This window comes from Nyctereutes procyonoides, unplaced genomic scaffold (genome assembly GCF_905146905.1).
Source record: "Nyctereutes procyonoides isolate TBG_1078 unplaced genomic scaffold, NYPRO_anot_genome, whole genome shotgun sequence".
NCBI classification, from domain to species: Eukaryota; Metazoa; Chordata; class Mammalia; order Carnivora; family Canidae; genus Nyctereutes; species Nyctereutes procyonoides.
The window spans coordinates 28,939,901-28,961,096 of NW_026575020.1; the positions used below are offsets into that span (position 1 = coordinate 28,939,901).

Below are 21,196 nucleotides of genomic sequence, written 5' to 3' on the forward strand. Positions count from 1 at the left end.
CAGTCATGTGCGAACGTGCGGCTTGTCTGCTGGGCCTCTGAGGCAGATTGGGGCCTCCTGACGTGTAGTATTGGTTTTTCTATCCCAATAGGAAATGGACCTCAGCTAACTGGCTTCTCTACTCTCCCAAGAGCTTTGTAGAGTGAGAAATACAGAAGTCCCAAAAAAGCAGCACCTCACCTCAAGCTTTGATGCTAGTAGTCTTTACCAAGTCTTTCCAGCCCTAGCCCATGGTCCGGGGCAAAGCACTGTTCTCAGAGAGGATGGCAATAGCAGAGAAGCAGGGCCCACAGGAAGAGCCAGACTGTCCCAAGGCTGTGGGACTGTGTGGTCCACCTGCCGGGCAAACCGCCAGGCCAAAAAGGCAAGATCTGCGAGTGGGGGCCAGGGGTGCAGAGTGCAGGGAGGCTGGCCTTTCAAGGCACTCCCTTAAGCTCTGTCCTTTCACGTTCCCAGCAGCACCACAGGTGCTGAGAAGACAGAGGAGGACCTGATCCAGTTCCTCAGAGGATTCAGGGTGAAATGAGACCTTCACTGACCTCTACAGACTCAGAGGCTGTGGCAGAAGAGACTGAGATATGCCCAGGAGCCCCCACCGGGGAGGAGAAACAGGAAAGAAGAAGAAAGGGCGGGAGGACAGGGCAGGAATGTGCAGGAAAGGCCCCCAGACCAAGAGGCTCAGGAGCTGGGGGTTCTGGTCCTGGCCCTGCCTCTGACTGCTGTGTGGCCTTGGGCCAGTTTCTTCCTTCTCTGGACCTCAGCTTCCATTTGTGTGAAATGAGGAAGTTGGACTTGACAGTCTCTGGGTTCTTCCAGCCCTGACGTACTGCAGGTGGGAAAGCGGAGCTGGGGCAGGGGTATTGAGGAAGAGGGGAGCGATGTGTGTGTATGTGTGTGAGGGAGAGATTAGGAAGTGATTTAGAGGAACTCTGTAATAGTTTAGGTGTCCTTTATCAGGCAGGTCAGCAGGGAAAGTAAAAAACCCAAAGCGCCAGGTAGTAGGTTACCCCTCTTCAGGTATTGGCTCCCTACCAGGCACTGTGCTGGGCCCTTAGAAGCATATAGTCTTCTTGAGTCTTCCCTAGACCCTGGTCAGGCAGGGTCTCTTGTTAGCCGTATTTTATAGGAAGGAAATTGAGGCTCAGAGCTTAAGTTACTTAAGGCCCCAGGCCACAGAGCCCAGAAGGGGTGGAGCCAGAATCTCTGTCCAGGTCCACCTGTGGTCAGCATCACTGAGCCGTCCCAGCAGGTGGGAACTTGGCTCTAAAATTCAGGTGTACATAAAATGTTACATCGGGTTATTTTTCAGACATGAATTTTGTCCCCTGCCAGATTGGAAGGGAACTCCAGCTGAACCATCACCCAGAGCCCCTCCTCTTCCTGTCTGAGGCCACCCTGCCCCTGATTTCTGAAATTCTGCAGAGGTGTTGGGAACCCAGTGTGAAGCACACAGCACTGGGGAGGCCCCTTCCCCTCACTGCTGATCTGGTGCTTGAGCACCTGGCTCAGTTCTCTAAGGCTTCTAGGCCATACTTGGCTGTGGCATCTCAGGTTTGGAGTGTTTGGAGGCTCCCCACCTCCCTGGCATATCCTTTTACTCTCTTGCCCCAAGCCTCAAGCCTGCTCCTGTGTTCAGGCCTCTTCCTCAGCCCTGCCCTGCCCCCTGCTGGGAGGCCTGCAGTGAACTTAGAAAACTGGGAGGTGGGGTTGTGTTCTGGCATCTTCTGCTGCTGGCCCGGCAACCCACTTGTCCTCGAGAGGAGGGAGCTGCGAAGAACTGGCACTGCGTTGGAAAGGGGTCAGGAGAGGGAACACTGTGGGAATAGATGATACATGACTGTCACCGGAAGGATCCTGTCCTCTGCTTTCCTGACATGGCCTCTGTGGTGGGCTTATCTGGTTGGGAGACTCAGTGGGTGGGAGGGCATGTCTGAAGCTCCTTACCTGGTTAGCACGGACCGCTGTAGTGCAAGCCGGAGAAGGAGGGCCACTGGGCTGGCAAGAGGGCAGAGGCCTGAGCTCTGGCCTCCTCCCAGGTTCCTTCCTACCAGCCCTCCCCAGATTCCTGTGTGCAGTGGGTGGTGGTGGTGGGGCTGTTTGGCAGCTAGAACCAGCCAGAAATCTTGTCAGCTGAACACATACCATTTCCTAATTCTGGGCATGTAGACAGCCTTGAGCTTGGGGAGAGAAAGCCGCACTGACCAGCTCTCTCCCACTGTTTCCTCCCAGACCCTGGCAGGACCTTCCCTTGGCCTGGCTCCAAGCTGCCTGCTTGCCCGGTCTGGCAGACTGTCTGCATCTGCCCTACTTCACAGGCCAGGGAGGCTGGCAGCAGGCCAGGGCCAGGCTCACGTCAGTGGCCGTCTAGGGAAGGGAGAGGGCACAGTCTCCAGAGAGGTCTGTGGTCTCGTGGGTTGAGAACAGGTGAAACCAGGGCACCTCCACACGGGGATAGCAGCCGGACTTGTGGGGTCTGTCCTGAGCCTGGGAGGCTCCCACACAGAGCACCTGGGTGCTCTCACTCTGTTAGCTTGTGCTTTCCCAGGCTGGCCAGCCGTGTACAGCCACCTGGAGCCTGGGTCGCCCTGTGCAAAGCAGCTTCATGTCCTCTCACCCACAGTTCTCAGCCTGGGCTCTGGTGCTCTGTTAGTTCAAGCTTCACCTGGACGGTCTGAGCCTATGCTTGGGGCCAGGGCTCCTGAACACGAGTCCACCAACCACACAAAAGCTCTGAGGAGCATTTAACAGTTGCAGATTCCTGGGCTCCACCTCAGAGCTTATGATTCAGTAGGTTTGGGGTAGAGCCCATGCAGTCGGGATTTATTTTTGAAACCCTTGAAGTGATTCTGATGTGTGGCCACATTTGGGAGTCAGTGTTGTAGGAAACAAACCCCAGGGCAGGGTCAGGAGGTCTGGATTCTCTGACCATCTCTGTGGCTAATCACCTGTGTGCTTGTGGGGAGATGGCTCTCAGTCTCTGGGCACGTGTTTCCTCATCAGTAAAACAGGGCTTACAATGCTCACTTGGCCTTCTCCATGGTCTGAATATCCAGTCACATGAGGCCCCCTGGGCACTTGCATAGCAGTAAGAAGTCGGGCCCTAGGTCCAGTCATCTTGCCACACTGATTTCTGGCTTCCAGGAATGCAGCAGAGAGCAGTAGATAGCTTTGTGCGGTGTAGCCCCACTTCCAGCAAGGTGGCCCTGCTGGTGGTAATGGCTCACGGGAGCGTCGTATTTACATTCTGGGGAGGGGTAGAGATCTGCTGTGAGCGGTGGGCATTGCTTGGGCCTGGGCTTGGGGTGCGTTATCCCCAGCTTGGACCCCTCCCCCTACCTTGGCCCACACCAAGACCCTGTTTCAGGTCTCAGTCACTGCACGGGAAGATGTACCCGCCTTTGGCCCACCTCTGCCCAGCCCTCCTGTTTTCCAGAAGGTAAGAAATTCTCCTTTCCATTCTTACAGAAGACTCCAGGTTTCAGTGTCTGAGTGAAGTGGCTGGAGTGGGCGAGAAGCACCTTGGTCAGCTTGGGAGAATCTCCTTACCCGGGGTCTTCTCCACCTCTTCGTGCTGCCCGTCCGGCCCAGTACAGCACCCTCTGTCAGAGCATTTGCCTCTGGGGTTGTCTTTCTGCTAGAAGAGAGTTTTGTACTTATGCCTCCATCTGAGGAGCCTCAGATAAGAATTGCCTCCTGTCACAGAAACGGTGTGTGGGGGGGTTGACTTCCCAGCAACGGGACAGCCGGTTTCCACCAGAAGCATCCTACCAGGTGGTCCTGGTCTGGGCTAGAAAGTGACCAAAAGTCAGAAGGGGACCTTGTAGGGGCCCTCCCCAGGCGCCCCGTTCTGCTTTCCTGTTACTGTGGCTGAAAGCCCATTTGGCGACAGCTGGGCTGGGAGCATCCCAGAGCTTCTCGTCTGTTCTAGGGCCCAGAGTTCAGGGAGTTCCTGCTCACCAAGCTCACCAACGCAGAGAATGCCTGCTGCAAGTCAGACAAGTTTGCGAAGCTGGAGGTGAGAGTTCTGTTTTTGGAAGTCTTCCTGCTACCTTCCCGGCTGCTTGTTATCCAGCCTCTCCTGTTATCCAGTCTGTTCCTGGGGGCTTCTTTGGGGGAGGAGCACTATCTTTGCCCACCCCTCTGAGCTTTCTTCAGCCCTGTGTTGATAGAGGAACTCTTTCTTCTTGTGGAAACTCCAGCCAAACTTTAGGCCTGGCTGACCATTTGCCGGTCATTTATTGAGCACCTGCTGTGTGTGGAGACACAGTTTCTGTCTTCCAGAGGTTTTGGACTGCTGGGGAGGAGCCATTACTTAAGAGACAAACATGGCACAGTGTGGGCACTTGGCCACAATGGAGGCCAGCATGGGGGCTATGACCACTTCTGCCCATGTAGAACAGGAGTGTGCTCAGAAAGGGCTTCTCTGAGGAGGTGGCCCTTGGGCTGCTGAATCTAGATTAGATATTTGATGAGCCTTTTGCCAGGAGGAAAGATTGGGGAGGGTTATTCCAGGCATGGAAAACAGCATAGGCATAGCCAGGCAGATCAGAGCATGACTTTTGAGGGAGCCCCAGAGGGTTTTGACATGGCCTGAGAGAAGGACTCACGTGGGGGGTGGGTGGAGACTCGCTGGAGGTGTGGTTGGGGGCAGGTCAGGAAGGGCTTTGAACTCAAGAGGTGATAAGGTGCTAATAAAGTACTTAGGAGAGTGGTGGTTTGCTTTGTATGTTAGATTACTCTGGTGTTGATGAGAAGGACAGATCCCTATGGAGGAGGGCAGGAAAGGTGGCAGGCTGGAAGCTTTTACAAGAGTCTAGGGCAGATGATAACAGCTTGCTTGTAAGGGATGACTCTTCACTGGCATGGGGGCCATTGGGAAAGGAAGTCTGTTAGGATCTGCTGACCTGGAGGGGCCTGCAAGGGCTGCTGCAGGGCTAGTGCTGGAGTGTGTGAATGGTGCCCCCTGGACATTGTATGCATGGCCCTGGCCCACCGTCTGGATGGAGAAGAGCTGGGTGTAGGGTTGTGGAGCTTGAGGTGGAGATCTGAGCTGGGAGTCAGGGTAGAGCCGTGGGATGGCCCAAGGAGAAGGGGTAGGGGAAGAGAGCAGAGGCCACAGAGCTTTATTGCTAACCGCAGTATTTGTGAGCACGGAACCCAGTGAGGCCTCAGGTCCACACTGTCACAGGGATGCTATTGGTTAGGTGTTGGGAGCCCCCCGGGAGAGGGCACATCTCTGTCCTCTGTGCCAGCTCCGTAATCCCTACCCTCTTTTCTTTCAGGACCGGACGCGGGCCGCCCTGCTGGACAACCTCCATGATGAGCTTCACACCCACACGCAGGCTATGCTGGGACTGGGCCCTGAAGAGGACAAGTTTGAGAATGGAGGCCATGGAGGATTCCTGGAGTCGTTTAAGGTATAGGCCCAGGAGTGGGCTGGCATGGCGCATGATGGGGGGGAGGCAGGATGCAAGGTAAGAGCTACAAGGTGCATGTGGTCCTGCCCTCAGAGCCTAGGTGCCAGTATGGCAGGGTTGGCAGAGGATGGGGACCTCAGGAAGCATGAGTGGTCGGAGCAGCCAGCAGCATCTCTGGCATCCTCCACATCCTTCCTTGATTCAGATCATCTCCTCCTGGCCCAGGAGTCTGAGAAGCAGGGATGGGGAGAGGGCTGGGAGCAGGAGGGGAGCCAGTACAGACCAAATGCTTCCTTCTGTGTCAGGATGAGGAACTCAGGGCCGGAAAACAAGAGTGGGGACACAGCTTTTGGGGTCTTTAGCAGCCAGCGTGTGATACTGCAGTGAGTTTTTCCAACTGGCAGGGCATTGGAGGACCTGGCCAGGGCCAGTGGGCTAGTAACAGGCAAGTAACTCCCTGTAGACCTTGCAAAAGGAAAAACTTTCTAACCATAACAACTGCTAAAAGAAGTAGTGAGCTCTGTGTTCTTAGAAGTATTCAAGTAGAGCTTGGACAGCCACTGAGCCGGCTTGAGTTGCAAGAGGTTTATTCTCACGCACTTGCTGAGTGTTCTGTGGTCCCCACAGTGCTGATGTCCAGCATCTAGCTTGATTTGTGCAGGTGCTGTTCTGTGCAGCTGTTCTGTGCAGTCAGCCGGGCGGCTCTTGTTATTCCCACTCACACACAAAGGGACAGGCCCAGGGAGGCCTCAGCACTGTTCAGAACCTTACACCTACTTAGAGAAACAAACTTAGGTTTTCTGGTTCTTAGGTTAACATTCTGCCGGACTGCCTGCTGCAGAATGATCGGTAAGCAGACAGTGTGTGTGGGGTCAGGGTTAGCCCTGTCCGTGCTGCGCTCGCAGCTTGGTGCGATCCTGGGCACAGTAACGTTTCTGAGCTACAGTGTTTTCCTCAACAACACAGGGATGATAAATTGGACCTCTGGAGTTGCTGAAGGAGTTCACCAAAATAATACCTGATGCTTAGTAATGTGCACACTGCCTGGAATACAGTAAATGCTCAGTGAGAGCGGCAGCTGTTGGTGGTGGGTAGGGTGGGTAGGGTGCCCCACACGCACTGTCCCATCTCAGGCCACACCGCACCCTCTGTGCCCTGTGAAGGAGGCTGTTATGATGGGGATAATAATTCATTCCTGACTTTATGAATTATGGGTATCATTTTACATGTGAGGAAATTGAGGCTCAAAGAGACAAAAATTGGCTCCGAATCCGCTGGGCTGCAGAGCCTGTGTTCTATCCAATCCTGCCTCTGGTTCCTGCCTCAGTGAAGATTCCACCCATGCTAGCCTGGCCTGGGCAAGCCTGGGGTCTGTCCCTGGCCACCGGGGTAGACCACAGCGGTCAGGGCCTGGCTCTGCTGGCCCCAGGCAGGGCAGCCACTGGGATTCCTCAAGGAGGCAGGGGAGGCGGGAGGAGCTGAGGCACTGGCCCAGGTGCTGGGAGACTCCAGGCATCTGTTTCAGGTCCACAGGACAGCGACCGCCAGGATGAAATGGGAGAAGGTGGGGAGGGAAGGGGCCGGAGGGAGAAGAAGGTCTGGGGGGATAGAGGGCACCAGGTCAGCTAGCCCCGGGAAGGGGACAAGCTGTGCGGCTCCCCCCTGTGCCATATGAAGCCTATCCCAGTGCTCCAGTATGCCACGGGAAATGTTATCTAGCCACAGTGTCAGCTGTGGGGGACCAGCTCACATAACGTGAAAGTTTGCAGAGTTTAATGGAGTGTGTGTTGCTTCCACTTTTGCAAGTTTCTGTATTTTGAAGTTCACCATTGTTTTTTTCCAAATTTCAATTGTTTTTTGGAACCTGGGAAAGCCGGTAGGCTGTGGCCACTGCCTATAGTGCCCAGGGAGAAAACAGCCCAGCAGCTTCATGCGGGCCGTGGGGCTTGCAGGGAGGGTGGCCTGAGGCCTTTTGTCTGGCCCTCTGCCTCTGGAGGAAAAGCGCTCAATCTGCCTTTGACTCCGGTGGCTCTGACTGAAGGGGTTTCTAGAGAGGAGAGGCTTCAAGACTTCATCGCGACTCATCTTTGATCCAATAGTCCAGAGCCTTTTTCTTTTCAGCCCTTAATCCTTCTGTCTTTGTGGGCTGAAGACAGATCTGCTTGTGCATTCTGCTTCCACTCCTGTCCCTGAGGTAGCACTTCTGGGAGTGCGGGAGCGGCTGTCAGGGTGGTCACACAGTAAGCAGTAACCTTGAGAGCTCTCCTCGTCATGGTGAGCTTCACTGAGTCGGGAGCATCAGCACTTTTGCCCTGTCCCTCCCGCCATTACCCTCTCGGGTCCCAGGCTGTGGAGGCCAAAGCTGGGGGAAGGCCAGGTGCAGCAGCATGGAGCCCGGTGGCCCCGGGGGTTTCTGATGTCTGGGCTGTGCCTGTGGCCAGGGCTATGGTCTGATCCAGCTCAGGAAACCACCTCTCATTTTGATGTTTCTTCATGCACCCCCTAGGGTGGTGCTGTGGTGTCAGAATTACTAGTATTCCTCAGGGAGCTCCTTACCCAGACCTCTGTGGGACTCCTCTTGAAAGAAGAGGTGCATGAAATGATTCCAGAAAGAAATGTTGCATGTTTGATCCCCTTCTGGTCAAAGGTCTCATCTCACATGGAAACAGTTGAGAATTCCCAGGGCTAACCACAGTCTCCACCGCCCATCCCCTTGCCCCTTGGAACCGTCCTTCCCTCTCCCAGGAAGCAGACCCATCACTGCCCTAGAGCGAGCTGCTCAGAACCTCCCACCGCACAGGATAGTTCTCCCTTCTTACCTCGATTCCACGGGCTGTAATTTAAGCTTTCCTTCCGTGAGAAACAGAACAGTTGGTTTATGGATGTCCAGACCTGCTTCTCAAACCAAGTGCTCAGAGATAGTCTCAGAAATCTGCCAGTTCTACCAACACTTAAAAATTTTGCATTTTCACTTAGATGATAATCTAAAAATATACATATTTCCAATTATAGAGACTAAACTTTTGCAGTGAAACTCACAATGAAAAGCATTTCTGTGGAATAAGTAGGTATCTTGAAAATGCAGTCGCTACGCCTGCTGCTGTGGGGGTCTGTGGAGGTATTCTTGGTCTTGCAAGAATATCTTCCTTTATAAAAGAGCTATGCATTTTTCACCTTTGAAAAATATTGATCCCCAGACGATTGTTCTCAAATGCTGTTCTCAGCTGCTACCAGCTGTTGATGAAATTTGTATTGGTCTGTAATCAAATGAAAAGAAAAAGTAACACCATTTGATATAGCTCTGTGATATGTATGCAAAGCACACGGGAGCCACATTTTGAGAAACAGGGAGCTAGCCCAGCCCTCCGTGAAGCTCTTCATGCAGAACGGGGATTGGAGGACCAGGGGGAAAAAGCCCAGTGGCAGAGTGGGGACCACAGCCAGCAGGGACAACTGCAGGTGAATTTCTCCCGGAACTTTGAGGCGAGGTGACAGCTAATGCACCGGTGTACTGTGACCCCTAGTGGCAGGAGAGGAGCACCAGGCAAAGTACCTGCCAGTAGGGCCGCCTGGGTGGCTCATGGTTGGAGCCTGGTCTATGGAGATGTGGAGGGTATTTCCCTCTCCTATCAACCTCCATCCTTTGTTTGCCCTGCTAAGGGGACAGAGGCCTAGTTCCAGTCCTCAGGGTACCTCAGGACACCTCCTGATGAGGAATGATCTCAGGAGGCAGGCAGTTAGCATCCCTCTCCCCAGGCAGCCCTCTCTCTACTGCCTGCCTGTGCAGATAGGCATGCCCCCCTTAGTACTCGTGCCTTGCTCTGTCTCCTTAAGTCTGTTGAACTGAAACAACTCACAGGGGCACCTGGGGGGGGTCTCAGTCAGTTAAGTGTCTGCCTTGGGCTCAGGTTGTGATCCGGGGCTTCCTGCTCAGCTGGGAGTCTATTCTTCCTCTCCCTCGGTCCCTCCCCCCAGTTCATGGGTGAGCATGTACTCTCCTTCTCTCCCAAATAAATAAATAAAAATAAATTTTAAAAAATACATTTTTTTAATTTGGGGCACCTGGGTGGCTCAGTGGTTGAGTACCTGCCTTTGGCTCAGGGTGTGATCCCAGAGTCCTGGAATCAAGTCCTGTTCAGGTTCCCCATAGGGAGCCTGCTTCTCCCTCTGCCTGTGTCTCTGCTTGAATGAATGAATAAAATCTTAAAAAAAAACACACACACACACACAAAATAATTCACAGAACCCATTTGGAAGCATAAGGGAGCACAAACTCATAAGGAAGCAAGGATTGTGGTTGGCCCAGGAGAGACATGTCCCCTACATAATGCTAACTGATAGCTCAAATCCCTGCTGGAATGAAGTGATACCCCCTCTTTTTTCTTACCCCTCTCCCTCCAAAGGGGAGCCTGATCAGAGGTTAGCCATGAGCTGAGCTGAGGGCTGGGCGACCATCAGGGCCAAGGAAGGACACTGGAAGCAGAGGTGGTTAGCTGGGAGGAGCACAGACTCAGGACAGTTGTGTCCTCAGACAGTACAAGGACAGCTGGGTGAAATACAGGAATAGACTGGCCTAAGACTGCAAGGCCTAGAGCTGGTAAGACTTCAGCTCAGTGCATGGGAGACCTCTCCAAAGGTTGGGCAGTTCACCCCTGAACAGGCAGTTTTGCAAGCAGTGAGCAGCCTGTCCCTGGGAAGATGCAAGCAGAGGGGACACTGTCCTTTCTCTGCCCTTCCCCCCTTCCTTGGACTCTTCTGCCCACTTTGAGGTTAGTGTTTTCAGTTCTTCATCAGATTAAAATATAAAATCCTTTAGACCATATTGCTGGGTTATTTTGTCCAAGTCAAGCTTTTAAGGTTTTGAGGCAACCATCGCGTCTCTCACCTGAGAGCAGGGGAGAAAGCTGGCCTGGAGTGAGCAGGTTTTCCACCAGGCATTCAGTGCACGCGGCCTCCTGTTGTCCTCATGCAGGACCATCACCACATTGTGCACATGAGGAGGCTCAGTGTCAGAGAGGTTCATACGTTGCGTTGGGAAGACCAGGAATCAGACCTCTTCCTGTAAGTGTCAGGCAGCAGATGACCACCCTGCATATCCCTGGAATCCCCAACCAGCCCATTGTCTCCTCAGACTTTTCTTGCTGATTCAGACAGCGGCAAGGGCATTTGAGGACACAAGATCCTCCCTCACACCAACCTTGGAGCCTTTTGAGAAGAGGCTGGGGGCCTCTGCTTTCTAATCATCCTTTAATCTACCAACCAGTTCAATTATATGTTCAGTTGGGACCACTTTTTGGGATACTGGGGACCCTTTCATCTAGAGCCCAAGGGCCTGAGTTGGGGTCCACCTCCTACCCACGGTGTGACGTTGGGCAATCATTTGCCATTTGGGACCTTTTCTCTTAGTGCCTGTCCTGTCTGCATCTCAGGGTTGTTGGGAGTAAGTTCATATATATGAAGCTCATAATAGATAGAGCAGAGCCTATCATACCACACCTCATCTTTCTTGGAAAGAGACTATGAGGAATGCATCAGAACATGCACAATTAGCTGACACGTCATTGTTAATGACAGCAGTAGTGGCGGTGGCCCCACAAGGGCACCAGCACAATGTCATGATGCTGAGATTTATGGAGCACTTGACTCACTAGGGAACCTTGCTGTTCATCCAGGGACACCTCAGTGCGGTGCCACACTCTCAGTTCAGTTCCTGCTCTCAGTTTTTGAAAGGGTGTATGACTTAATGTTGTCTCTGGGTGATGGAATGAATAGAATGTGCTGGCTGGAAACTGTTGCTAGGCGATGCCATTCTGTGGTTAGAGATGGGGAGAGATGATGTCCTTCAAGTGGTGTCTTTGACTCACACAGGAGAGGCTCAATGACTTCAGGGACAGGAGGTTGGTGGCTCTGTGCCTCCTTGGAAAAGTAGCAAGTCTCCAAGGCAGTCATCTTTGCAAATGACCCCCCTTCCTGAACTGGCTTCCTGCATCCATACACTTGTCCTTCTGAGTCAGTTTTCTGAAGCTTGGTTTCTGAGAACCTTAGCCGGCTCCCACAGTAAGGAAAAGCCGCGAGCCTAGCTAACAAGGAGGCTCAGGGTGACTCATGGCTCAGGGTGGCTCTCAGCATCCAGATTCTCTCCCTTGTCCCCTCAGCAGTCCTGGCTGGTCACCTCTGTCCCACCGGCTTGATCCCTCACAGTCCCAATGTGGCTCCTTACAGTTCAGGTACAGAATGTCACATCTTTTTTGGCAATCCTTGAGACCACCTTTCCTCCCAGCTCCCAGAAGACATCCTCTCCTGCCCCTGCCCCCCTGGCAGGGGAATAGGTTAGGTGACCTCCTTAAACTGATCATTGTCCTGTGGGGGAAGAGGGGAAATTGGACAAGACGGTGGTGCTGCCACCAAGGAATATGGTGGGGGTGGCATTTTATGTGAGCAACTCATGATATCTCCATTTGTGTATCTTTGCATGCATTAGGATTTATATCTGGATCCTCTGTTCTACCCCCTATTAGCTGTGTGCCCCTGGTCAGGTCACTTATCTTCTCTGAGCCTTAGCTGTGAAATGGGATGGAGGTATTCACACTGTGGGCTTATTGTGAGAATACATCTCAAGCTCTTGACAGAGAGCCTGGCACATCACAAGTCCTCAATAAATGTGGCTACTCTTCTTTTGGCATGCTTCCTGTGTGTCCCTCCCTGTGCTGGAACTGAGACAATGGCAGGAGAGGAGTCAGGGATGTGTCAGACCTGACCCGTATCTCTAAGAAGTATCCACGTCAGCTGGGGAAACCAGATGCGTTCCTAAAATTAGGACAATGCTAAAAGACCCAGGCCTGTGGGAGTACTCCCTCTGTGTTAACTAGCTGTCCTCACTATGGCCACTGTCCTTGGGTCTGGTTCCAGAACAACAGAGACCTGCACAGTGGTCGGAGGGAGCAGTCGTCACCTCCCAGGCCCCTCTCTGCTTGGAGGCTCAGCAGTCTTGATTTTAGCTGTTCCTATCCATGCACACTGTGACAAGCCCCCGATTGCCTTGGGTGCCCTCTCCTGGACACTTCACTGTTTGCTGGTGTGCCCTTTGCTCTCTGATGGCCCCACATGGGCACAGGGCCCTGTGTGGCCTGAGTGTGCACGAGTGTGCACGAGCCGAGGGCAATGTCCACAGACCCTGCCAGGAGGGTGGGGACATCCAGTGGACTGGGCTGCAGCTCTCACGTCCCTGTCACTTCTCCCCTCAGAGGGCCATCCGTGTGCGCAGCCACTCCATGGAGACCATGGTGAGCAGCCAGAAGAAGCAGCACAGTGGAGGCATCCCTGGCAGCCTCAGTGGAGGCATCTCGCACAACAGCATGGAGGTCACCAAGACCACCTTCTCGGTGAGCGCCGCAGGCCCCGGGGGGTGCCCAGGTTCCCAGGGGGCCCCCTCTAGGCTTGCCAAGGAGGGTACATACACCCAGGTGTGGGCCAGGGGACCAGAGCAGGACCCAGGGCCCTGCCTGTGAAATGGAGCCTCCATCCATCACCGGTACGGCTGGGGCTGGCCCAGAAGAGAAGTCCTCCCTGTCTCCTTCCTGTTTTCTGAGTTCCTTTGATGGCTGGGCTTCCTCCCTGCGGTTCACCCTGCAAAATGATTTCTGTGCCCAGGGGCTTGGGACCCGTGAGGTGAGGGGTATCCTTGCTTTGTTATTAATGATCACAGTAGCCACCCCCGGCTTGCTCTGCACCTGGGATGGAGCGAAGTAATTTCACAGACATTATCTCATCTGATTCCTGTAGCAGATGTGTTCTCCATTTCAAATTTGAGGAAAGGAGGTGCAGAGAGGTTTAGTAACCTGCCACAGGTCACTTAGCTCAGCTGAAGAGCTGGGATCTGGGTGCGTGTCTCCCTGACTGGGAGTCTTTGCCATGAATCACTGTGTATGCAGTTCCCAAGGAAAGAGCCTGGCATGTCTGTGGGTTTGGGCCTGGCCTGCTTGCACCAGGGATGGCCAGGTAAGGGAACCACATAATTGGTCCATTTAAAAAACAAAATGACTTTGGATTCCTATAATCTAGGATTTTTTTTTCTTTTTCAAATAGAATATACCCATATTGATACTAAGGATTAGTATTATAAGTGGTCTTACATACTTCATTGAACTTACCAATTATTTTCATAACTACTGTCTTGTTCTACACAGAAGGTCTGTGAAATGAGCAAGACAGGACAGTTATCCCCATTCTGTAGGTGAGACGGGGGCCCAGAGAGTTTGGGCTCCTTACTCAGGTTTCACAGCACACAAATGGCACAAGTTGGAGCCTGCTTTAGAGGCAGTCTCTAAAGAGTGACTGCAGTCTCCCTCAATCTCATGTTCATCGCCCCTGTATGTGGCAGAAACAGAGCCACATTCTTGGCGGGTTGCCTTGGCCTGTGGATGCATGTGGTCTTGGCTCTGCTGCTCATTCTGTTTTGTTATTGAGACACCCAGTGTGGACCTCAATTATTTGTGAGGAATGGATGGAGAGTCCGAACCCTGGGTTCTTGTCCTGCCAGTGATTCGCTGTATGACTGTAGCCCAATCCCCTCGCCCTTTGGCTCCTCAGCTTCCTCATCAGGAAGGTGAGAGGTTGGACCAGGTCACCCTCAGGGCTCCCTTAGCTTTGTGGTTCTCAGGCTGTGATCCCCTGAACCATCCTGACTTTTTCAATATGCTGAGCTCTCTTTAGGGTGGCCCTGACCCCTTGTTCTTCTAAGAATTCTGGTGTTTGGTGACCATTACATGGGGCCACAAAGTTTGACTTAAGAACACAGGAAAACAGGCTGCAAATGGCTGGAATCTGGGGGTCTCAGCTCCTGTTACATGGATCTAGCTTTCCCAGCTGCCTTGCTATTTTCTGGGATCTCTTCCAGACTAGTTGAGGGGTGCGGGAGCTATTTGTAGACCAGAAAGTGGGGGGCGGTGAAGAGAAGGAGACTGGGGTCTGGAATGGGCTGTGAGCACTCATTTTGTCATTGGCAGCCTCCAGTGGTGGCAGCGGCAGTGGCAAAGAACCAGTCACGGAGCCCCATCAAGCGGCGGTCGGGGCTCTTCCCCCGTCTGCACACAGGTTCTGAAGGCCAAGGCGACAGCCGGACTCGATGGTAACTATGCAGGGCGGGGTTTGTGGGTCCTTCCACCACTGCAGCCGCCAGATGCCCAACCTTGGGGAGTGCTTTGCACAGCCTCAGGAGATAGCTTCCTTCTAACCTTGATCCGCACTTTAGGCACCCGCACATCCCAGCCCCTCACTCTGCTCTGTCCACTGAGGCAGATTTGATCAGTCTCTGTTCGGGACTTTCTAGAATTGTCCATGTCACATTTGGAAATGTTGGTTGGATTCTTTTTTTTTTTTTTTTTATCTCCTTTTCCAATGCTCACTCAAATATTTGCTCTTATGGAAGCCTTCCCTGATTCTGCCAGACAGTTCATTGAACTTTCCTTAGGGCTTCTAGAATGTTTTCTCTCTCTTTCTCTCTCTCTCTCTCTCTTTAAGATTTTATTTATTCATGAGAGACTCAGGGAGAGAGAGACAGAGACATAGGCAGAGGGAGAAGCAGGTTTCCTGAGGGGAGCCTGATACGAGACTCAAATCCTAGGACCCCGGGGATCACGTCCTGAATCAAAGGCAGGTGCTCAACCACTGAGCCACCCAGGTGTCCCCAGGTGGTGTTTAAGGCAGATCAGCAAATAAATACCACCACCCAAGGCAGTGTGGAAAGTGCCTGGAGAACACCAGTATTTCAGGGCAAGGGGAGAAACAGAAGGAAGATGAGAGAGAAGAAAGCCGAGTGGGGAGGGATTCCAGGAGGGAAGGTCTACAGTGTCAGACGTGCAGAGAAGCCTTGCAGTATGGCCCATACCCCTGCATGGGTGGACAATTAGGAGGGGATTAGCAGCCTCTTTAAAAGTGCACTTGATGGACTCACACTTCTGGGATGGTTGTCATCAAAAGACACAAAAAAACAAGTGTTGGCAAGAAAAATTCGAATCCTCAGGCATTGCTGGTGGGAGTGTAAATGAATGCACCTGCTTTGGAAAACAGCCTGGCAGTTCTTGAGAAAGTTAAACATGGAGTTACCATATGACCCAGCAGTTCCACTCCTGGTATATGCCCAAGAGAAGGAATACATATGTCGACATAAAAACTAGCACACAGATGTTCCTAGCAGCATTACTCATAATAGCCCAAAGTGGAAATGATCCAAATGTCCATCACTCCGTGAAGGGATAAATAAAATGTGGTATATCTGGAAAGTGGGGTATTTTTTTTTTGCAATGGAAAGGAGGAAAGTACTGATATATGCTACAACTTAGATGAACTTTGAAAAGACCGTGCTAAGTGAAAGAAGCCGGTCACAAAAGACCATGGCACGTTGTGTGACTTCATCTATGTGAACTGTCTAGACTGGACAAATCCAGACAGAAAGTTGACTCGTGATTGCCAGGTCCTGGGGGAGGGGAGCTCTGGGAATGGTTATGAGTGGGTCTGGAGTTTCTTTAAGAGGGTCTAAGATGTTCTAAAATTAGATAGTGTTCATGGTTTGAATATACTAAATATACTAAAATAGACTGTGAATATACTAAAAACCATTGAATCATATACTTTAAGTGGGAGACTTGTATGTGGATTGTATCTCAGTAAAGCTGCTATAAAAGTTGCATTGAGGACAAGGCTATCTTGTCCCCAAGAGGGGACATAGGACAAATTGTGGGCATCAGTACATGCCTTTGTTAAACCACAGTAGAAAGCCCTTGGGCCCTTGGCCAGGAATAGCCTATTTACCAAGATGCCCTTCCCAACTGCCTCATCACATGGATCCAGGGAGCTCATACTGTGGTCTGTGTGAAGGGTGTCCCTGGAGTTATGCATGTTACCCTGCCAGCACCACCCAGGAGACCATGAGCATTGGGTTATTTCCCTGCTGTGGGAGTGGATGTCAGAGACCCCACTCCATTCCCTCTGTGGCCTGCTCTTGACTTAGAGCTCTGCCAGGCGGGATGGCCAGCGAAGGGGGGAAGTGGACTTGGGCTTGCGGGCATAAAGCCAGGGCTCTTGCTTGTTCACTCTTGACTCACCCAGGAATCTAGAGGAGCCCCTGATGGAGCAGAAAACCCTGTTGTGCACTGTGGCATGAGTGGGGCTCAGGGGAATGGAGGTCCTGGTGGCTGTTCCCTGGCAGGAGTGCTGTGACCCCACAGGCCCTGTGGTACTGAGAGCTGATTAGGCTTATCTCAGGCCTGGGGGTGGGATGGGGGCTGAGGGGCTGACTTCATGGCCTCACACCTCTTTATTCCTGTTCCCTTAGTGATAGCGCATCCAGCAACCCCAAGACCCCGGATGGTGTACACCCTTCTCAAGAGATAAAGTCTGAGGCCTCCTCCAATCCCAGCTCTCCAGAAATCTGTCCCAACAAGGAGAAGTAAGAGAATGAGGGTGGATGAAGGGCTGGCCTTAGCCACTTGGAGCCCTGGGGTACACTCTCTGCCGAGAGCCAGCATTTGTGCTTTGAGAATTCTGTGGAGGCAGGGGCATGGGGAGTCGTTGGTGGGCAAGCTCAGCCTCTGCCAGGTGTGCCCTACATGGGGAGGAGGTCCAGGGTGTGACCAGGCCTGCCCCTCTCCTGTTCCCATAGGCCCTTCATCAAGTTGAAGGAGAATGGCCGAGCCAACATCTCCCGCTCCTCCTCTAGCACCAGCAGCTTCAGCAGCACAGCGGGGGAGGGTGAGGCCATGGAAGAATGTGACAGTGGGGTAGGTGTGGCTCCATCCGACCCTGGGGACCTGGGAGTGGGGAGGGCAACCTGGGCCCAGCCAGACAACTGCTGGATGCAGTAACTAGCTGCTGTGGGAAGAGCCCCATCCTGGCCCTTTGGCCCTAGGGGGGAAAGGGGACGTATGGGAACAAAAGGTGGGCCAGCCATTTGTCTCCTCTCCCTGGGAGGGACATGGGAATGGCAGCAGGGGGCTGGAGACCAGACTGAGTGGGGTCTCTGGCGTAGCCTTCCTGGCCAGAGAGGAGAGGGTCAGGGGCACTTCTGGGGGCAGGATTGGAGGCAGCAGAAAGAGCAGGTCCAGGTGGGAAGTGGGGGCCGATGACTACCCTGAGCTTGCAGGAGGCCTGGGTCAGGCCTTCCATGGCACAGGCGACCCTGTGGGGCTGCTGAGGATGGAGCCAGCCTCACTCACCCGGCCTCTCTCCCTAGAGCAGCCAGCCGTCCACGACCTCGCCCTTCAAGCAGGAGGTGTTTGTGTACAGCCCGTCCCCGAGCAGCGAGAGCCCTGGCCTGGGGGCAGCTGCCACCCCCATCATCATGAGCCGGAGTCCTACAGGTCAGTGGGGTGTAGTGTGTGCCCTGTTGGTGGAGAGGGGTGCGGGGGCTGTATCCTGACCACTGCTCATGGCCTGTGAGCCCCGTGTGCGTCCTGTGGCTGGGCGGGGGCATGGGGGCTGTATCCTGATCTCTGCTCATGGCCCATGAGCCCCCCCCCCCCACAGAAATCACATAGCTTGCACTCCAGCCCTTGGGCCCTACTAGCTCTCTTCATCTATTCACCGGCATTAAGATGCCTGTGTTCTTATGGTCTCCTTACTCCTGGGGACACCCAGGCTCTGGAAGTTCAGTGGTCTGGTGGAGGAGTTGGGATTTGAAAGCAGAGGCTCATTTGCTGCACACCGTCCTTGATGCTGGGTCCTCTGCTGCAGGGATGGCTGTGACAGTGCAAGGGTACAAAGTGGACGCATGTTGCAGGGGGAGGGAACCACACTGGTTTCTTGGGCTACAGTTTGTGGAGGGGACAGGTGTGAGAGGGCACTGGGCTGGGGCTGCCGTGGAGACCCCTGCAAGCTGGGTGCTACCCTGCTGGTGAAAGGAGCCACTGAAAGGTCTTAGGGAGAGAAGTGCTATCTGTACTAGAGAAAGACTGTTCTGGTTGCCGTGGCTGACCGGGTGCACGGGATTGGTGGGGAGTAGACACAGGGAGGGAGATCAGTGAGAGGTCACAGTAGGCAGTGAGGGGTGGCTGGGCTGTGGATCAGGGAGGGTGCCTGGAGCAATAGAGAAGGATGTAGATTCAAGAGATGTCACGGAAGTAAAATATTCATGGCTCAATAATGAAGGCTCAGGAGGGCAGAGTCTGGGCCTTCGGGGGTTCTGTGCCCACTGCAGTCAGGTGGAGCAGGTGGCGGCAGCTCTGGGGAGAGGTGAAGGCTTGGGGCATGAGGGGAGCACCATCTGAGTGGCTGCACACAGCAGGCGCTGGCAGGGCACACTGGCACCCAGAAATCAGAGCCTTGCAGTCCGGCCCCCAAGGAGTGCAGCCCAGTGTGGAACCAAGTGCAGGATTGTGGGGCTTGGGTTCATATCCTTGATCTGCCGCTGACTGGTGATGCGACATTGGGCAGGTTACATTGGGCAGAGCCTTTCTGTACCTCTATTTCCCTGAGCAAAGACTGGAGGGAGGGGAATAGTTCCTACCTCACGTGGTTGGTTGTGTGAAGGTTAGATGAACTTAGAGTTGTAAGAGACTTAGAACTGTTAACCTAAATGTTAAATAACAGGAATAGAACAATAGTGCAGTTAATGGTGCTCCATCAGGGGGCATCCAATAGGCTGAGGCTGAGAAACTCTAGTCACGTGATAGAAACTCAGAGGGAGCAGTTCCCATGCTTCCTTTCATCAGCGCCCCATTCTGGGCTGCTGCAGCGAGGGCTCTAATCCTGGCTGTGGCATGGACAGGGCCTCCTCCCAGAGCCTCAGTCTCCTCAGCTGTGAAGTGGGGTAGGAATGGAAATTCCCTAATATTTAAAAAATAAGGTTTAATTCAGTATTGAAGGAATGAATGAAAGAATCTGTAACCAAGCCTGGCCTCTACTTGGTATTAAATACCAAAGTAAATAAGGTTTAAAAAATATAGATTTTGAAAAGATTTTATTTATTCATGAGAGACACGGTGGGGGGTGGGGGGCTGCAGAAACATAGGCAGAGGGAGAAGCAGGCTCCATGCAGGGAGCCTGATGCAGGACTTGATCCGGGACTCCGGGATCATGCCCTGAGCCAAAGGCAGATGCTCAACCACTGAGCCACCCAGGCGTCCCAGTAAATAAGATTTTGAGTAGCAGGAGGTCTAGAGAGCATCTGCCACTTGCTGAAGATCACCCAGGACATAAGGGAACCTTTAACGTGCCTGGTGACTCCCTTTGGTGCTTCTGGCACCACACCGTGTGCTTCTCTCTACCTGCTTTCCCTGCACACAGGGCTTGGCCCTGGGGCCACCTCCTCTTCCCAGCCTCCTCTTCCTAGCCTCCTGTCTCATGGGAACTTCCCAGTTCCAACTAGAATGCATTTTCAAATTTCATCGACATATATATTTCTCCTTTTCTTTTTAAAGATTTTATTTATTTGGTAGATAGAGTGAGCAGAGGGCAGGAGCAGGGAGGAGGGGCAGAAGCAGACTCTCCACTGAGCAGGGAGCCTAATGTAGGGCTTGATCCCAGGACCCTGAGATCATGACCTGAGCGGAAGGCAGATGCCTAACCAATTGAGCCACACAGGTACCCCAAATTTCATCTGTATTTTTAATGTTTCCTTCATTAGTTTAAGCCTAGACAACAAAACTATAGGTCAGGTCCTGAGTTTGTAGCATCCGCTGATTTCTGAAGTGTACATGCTCTACCATAGCTGAGCTCAGGCCAGCAGCGTGCTGTGGAGTCTGGAAGAGGCATCAGGCTCCACAGACATAAGTAACCCAAAGAGAATAGATCATAGCAAAATGCAGTGAAATAATTGGGGAGCAACGACTTTTGAGTATTTATGATCTTTGATGAATATGATTTATTGAATTGTAAGCTTCTATAATTTAATTTTTTAAAAAGTTCCTGGGTTCACCAACCAGCTTACATTTCTAAAATTTTCTAAGTTTAGGAGTTAGCTCTGACAAATTGCTGCAGGTCAGCTGGAAATGCCTAGTGGAGGAGGGGCCCCTTCCTCTGCCCTCCTGTAGCACCCATACCCCAAACTCATAGCCCTGGTGACCTCTGCATGGACACTTCTCTTTTTCCTAGATGCCAAAAGCAGAAACTCCCCGAGGTCAAATCTGAAATTCCGCTTTGATAAGCTCAGCCATGCCAGCTCTAGTGCGGTAAGGATCTAGGGGCAAGAGGGTGGTGGGGGGAGCCTCTTGCATCCCACATTCCAGCCTTCTCCAAGAGCCAGGTGTCCTTCTTGGGGGCCAAAGGAAGGGGGCACTTCCCACATCCTGCTGGGGGAAGGACCACTCTGGTCAGATTTGGGGGTGATGCTATAATCCCCATATGGTACAGGCATCAGCCTAGGGGATGCCAGCCACCTGTGCCACACCTGCTGTGTTGGAGTCACAGCTTTGGACATGTGCAGGTGTGAGCTGGGAACTCCTGGCTCCTGGGGCCTCAGGTCCCTTCCTTAGCTCACCAAGGAGTTGAGAGCTGAGCACACAGAGGCTGCAGCCAGTGGAGATTATGTTGTCTAGTTAGTTAACACTCTTCTATGGGTTTTTCTTGAAACAGGGTCACTAATGTGAAAGAGGAGTCCTTCGCTTGTCAAAGGTGGGTCAAGGGTTTGTCCTGTTGTGACCATGAGGGAAGGTGTGTCTGCTTAAGATCAGGGTGCTAGTGGCCTGATAACCTGGGAATGGCCAGAGAGATCCTGACAGTTGGGGAGGGCCACTCACCTCTTCCCTGAAGCCTCTGTGATGGGGCTCAGGTCTGGACAAGAAGAC

The 21,196-nt window shown here is 52.9% G+C and overlaps 1 protein-coding gene across 5 annotated transcripts in view; it reads left to right on the forward strand.

Annotated features, from left to right (window-relative positions):
* Positions 1–21,196, forward strand: part of RAP1GAP2 (RAP1 GTPase activating protein 2) — a 219,598-nt gene that overhangs the window by 193,597 nt on the left and 4,805 nt on the right. For 4 of the 5 annotated variants that reach the window (XM_055322769.1, XM_055322798.1, XM_055322786.1 and 1 more), the window contains 10 exons: positions 3,365–3,436; positions 3,929–4,015; positions 5,283–5,417; positions 12,662–12,799; positions 14,423–14,544; positions 16,750–16,863; positions 17,077–17,194; positions 17,647–17,773; positions 20,505–20,581; positions 20,985–21,023. In XM_055322769.1, coding sequence (XP_055178744.1) covers positions 3,365–3,436; positions 3,929–4,015; positions 5,283–5,417; positions 12,662–12,799; positions 14,423–14,544; positions 16,750–16,863; positions 17,077–17,194; positions 17,647–17,773; positions 20,505–20,581; positions 20,985–20,993 — 999 coding nt within the window. In that variant the 3' untranslated portion in view covers positions 20,994–21,023. The remainder of the gene's footprint in view (positions 1–3,364; positions 3,437–3,928; positions 4,016–5,282; positions 5,418–12,661; positions 12,800–14,422; positions 14,545–16,749; positions 16,864–17,076; positions 17,195–17,646; positions 17,774–20,504; positions 20,582–20,984; positions 21,024–21,196) is intronic. The other variant, XR_008664107.1, reaches the window with a different exon arrangement.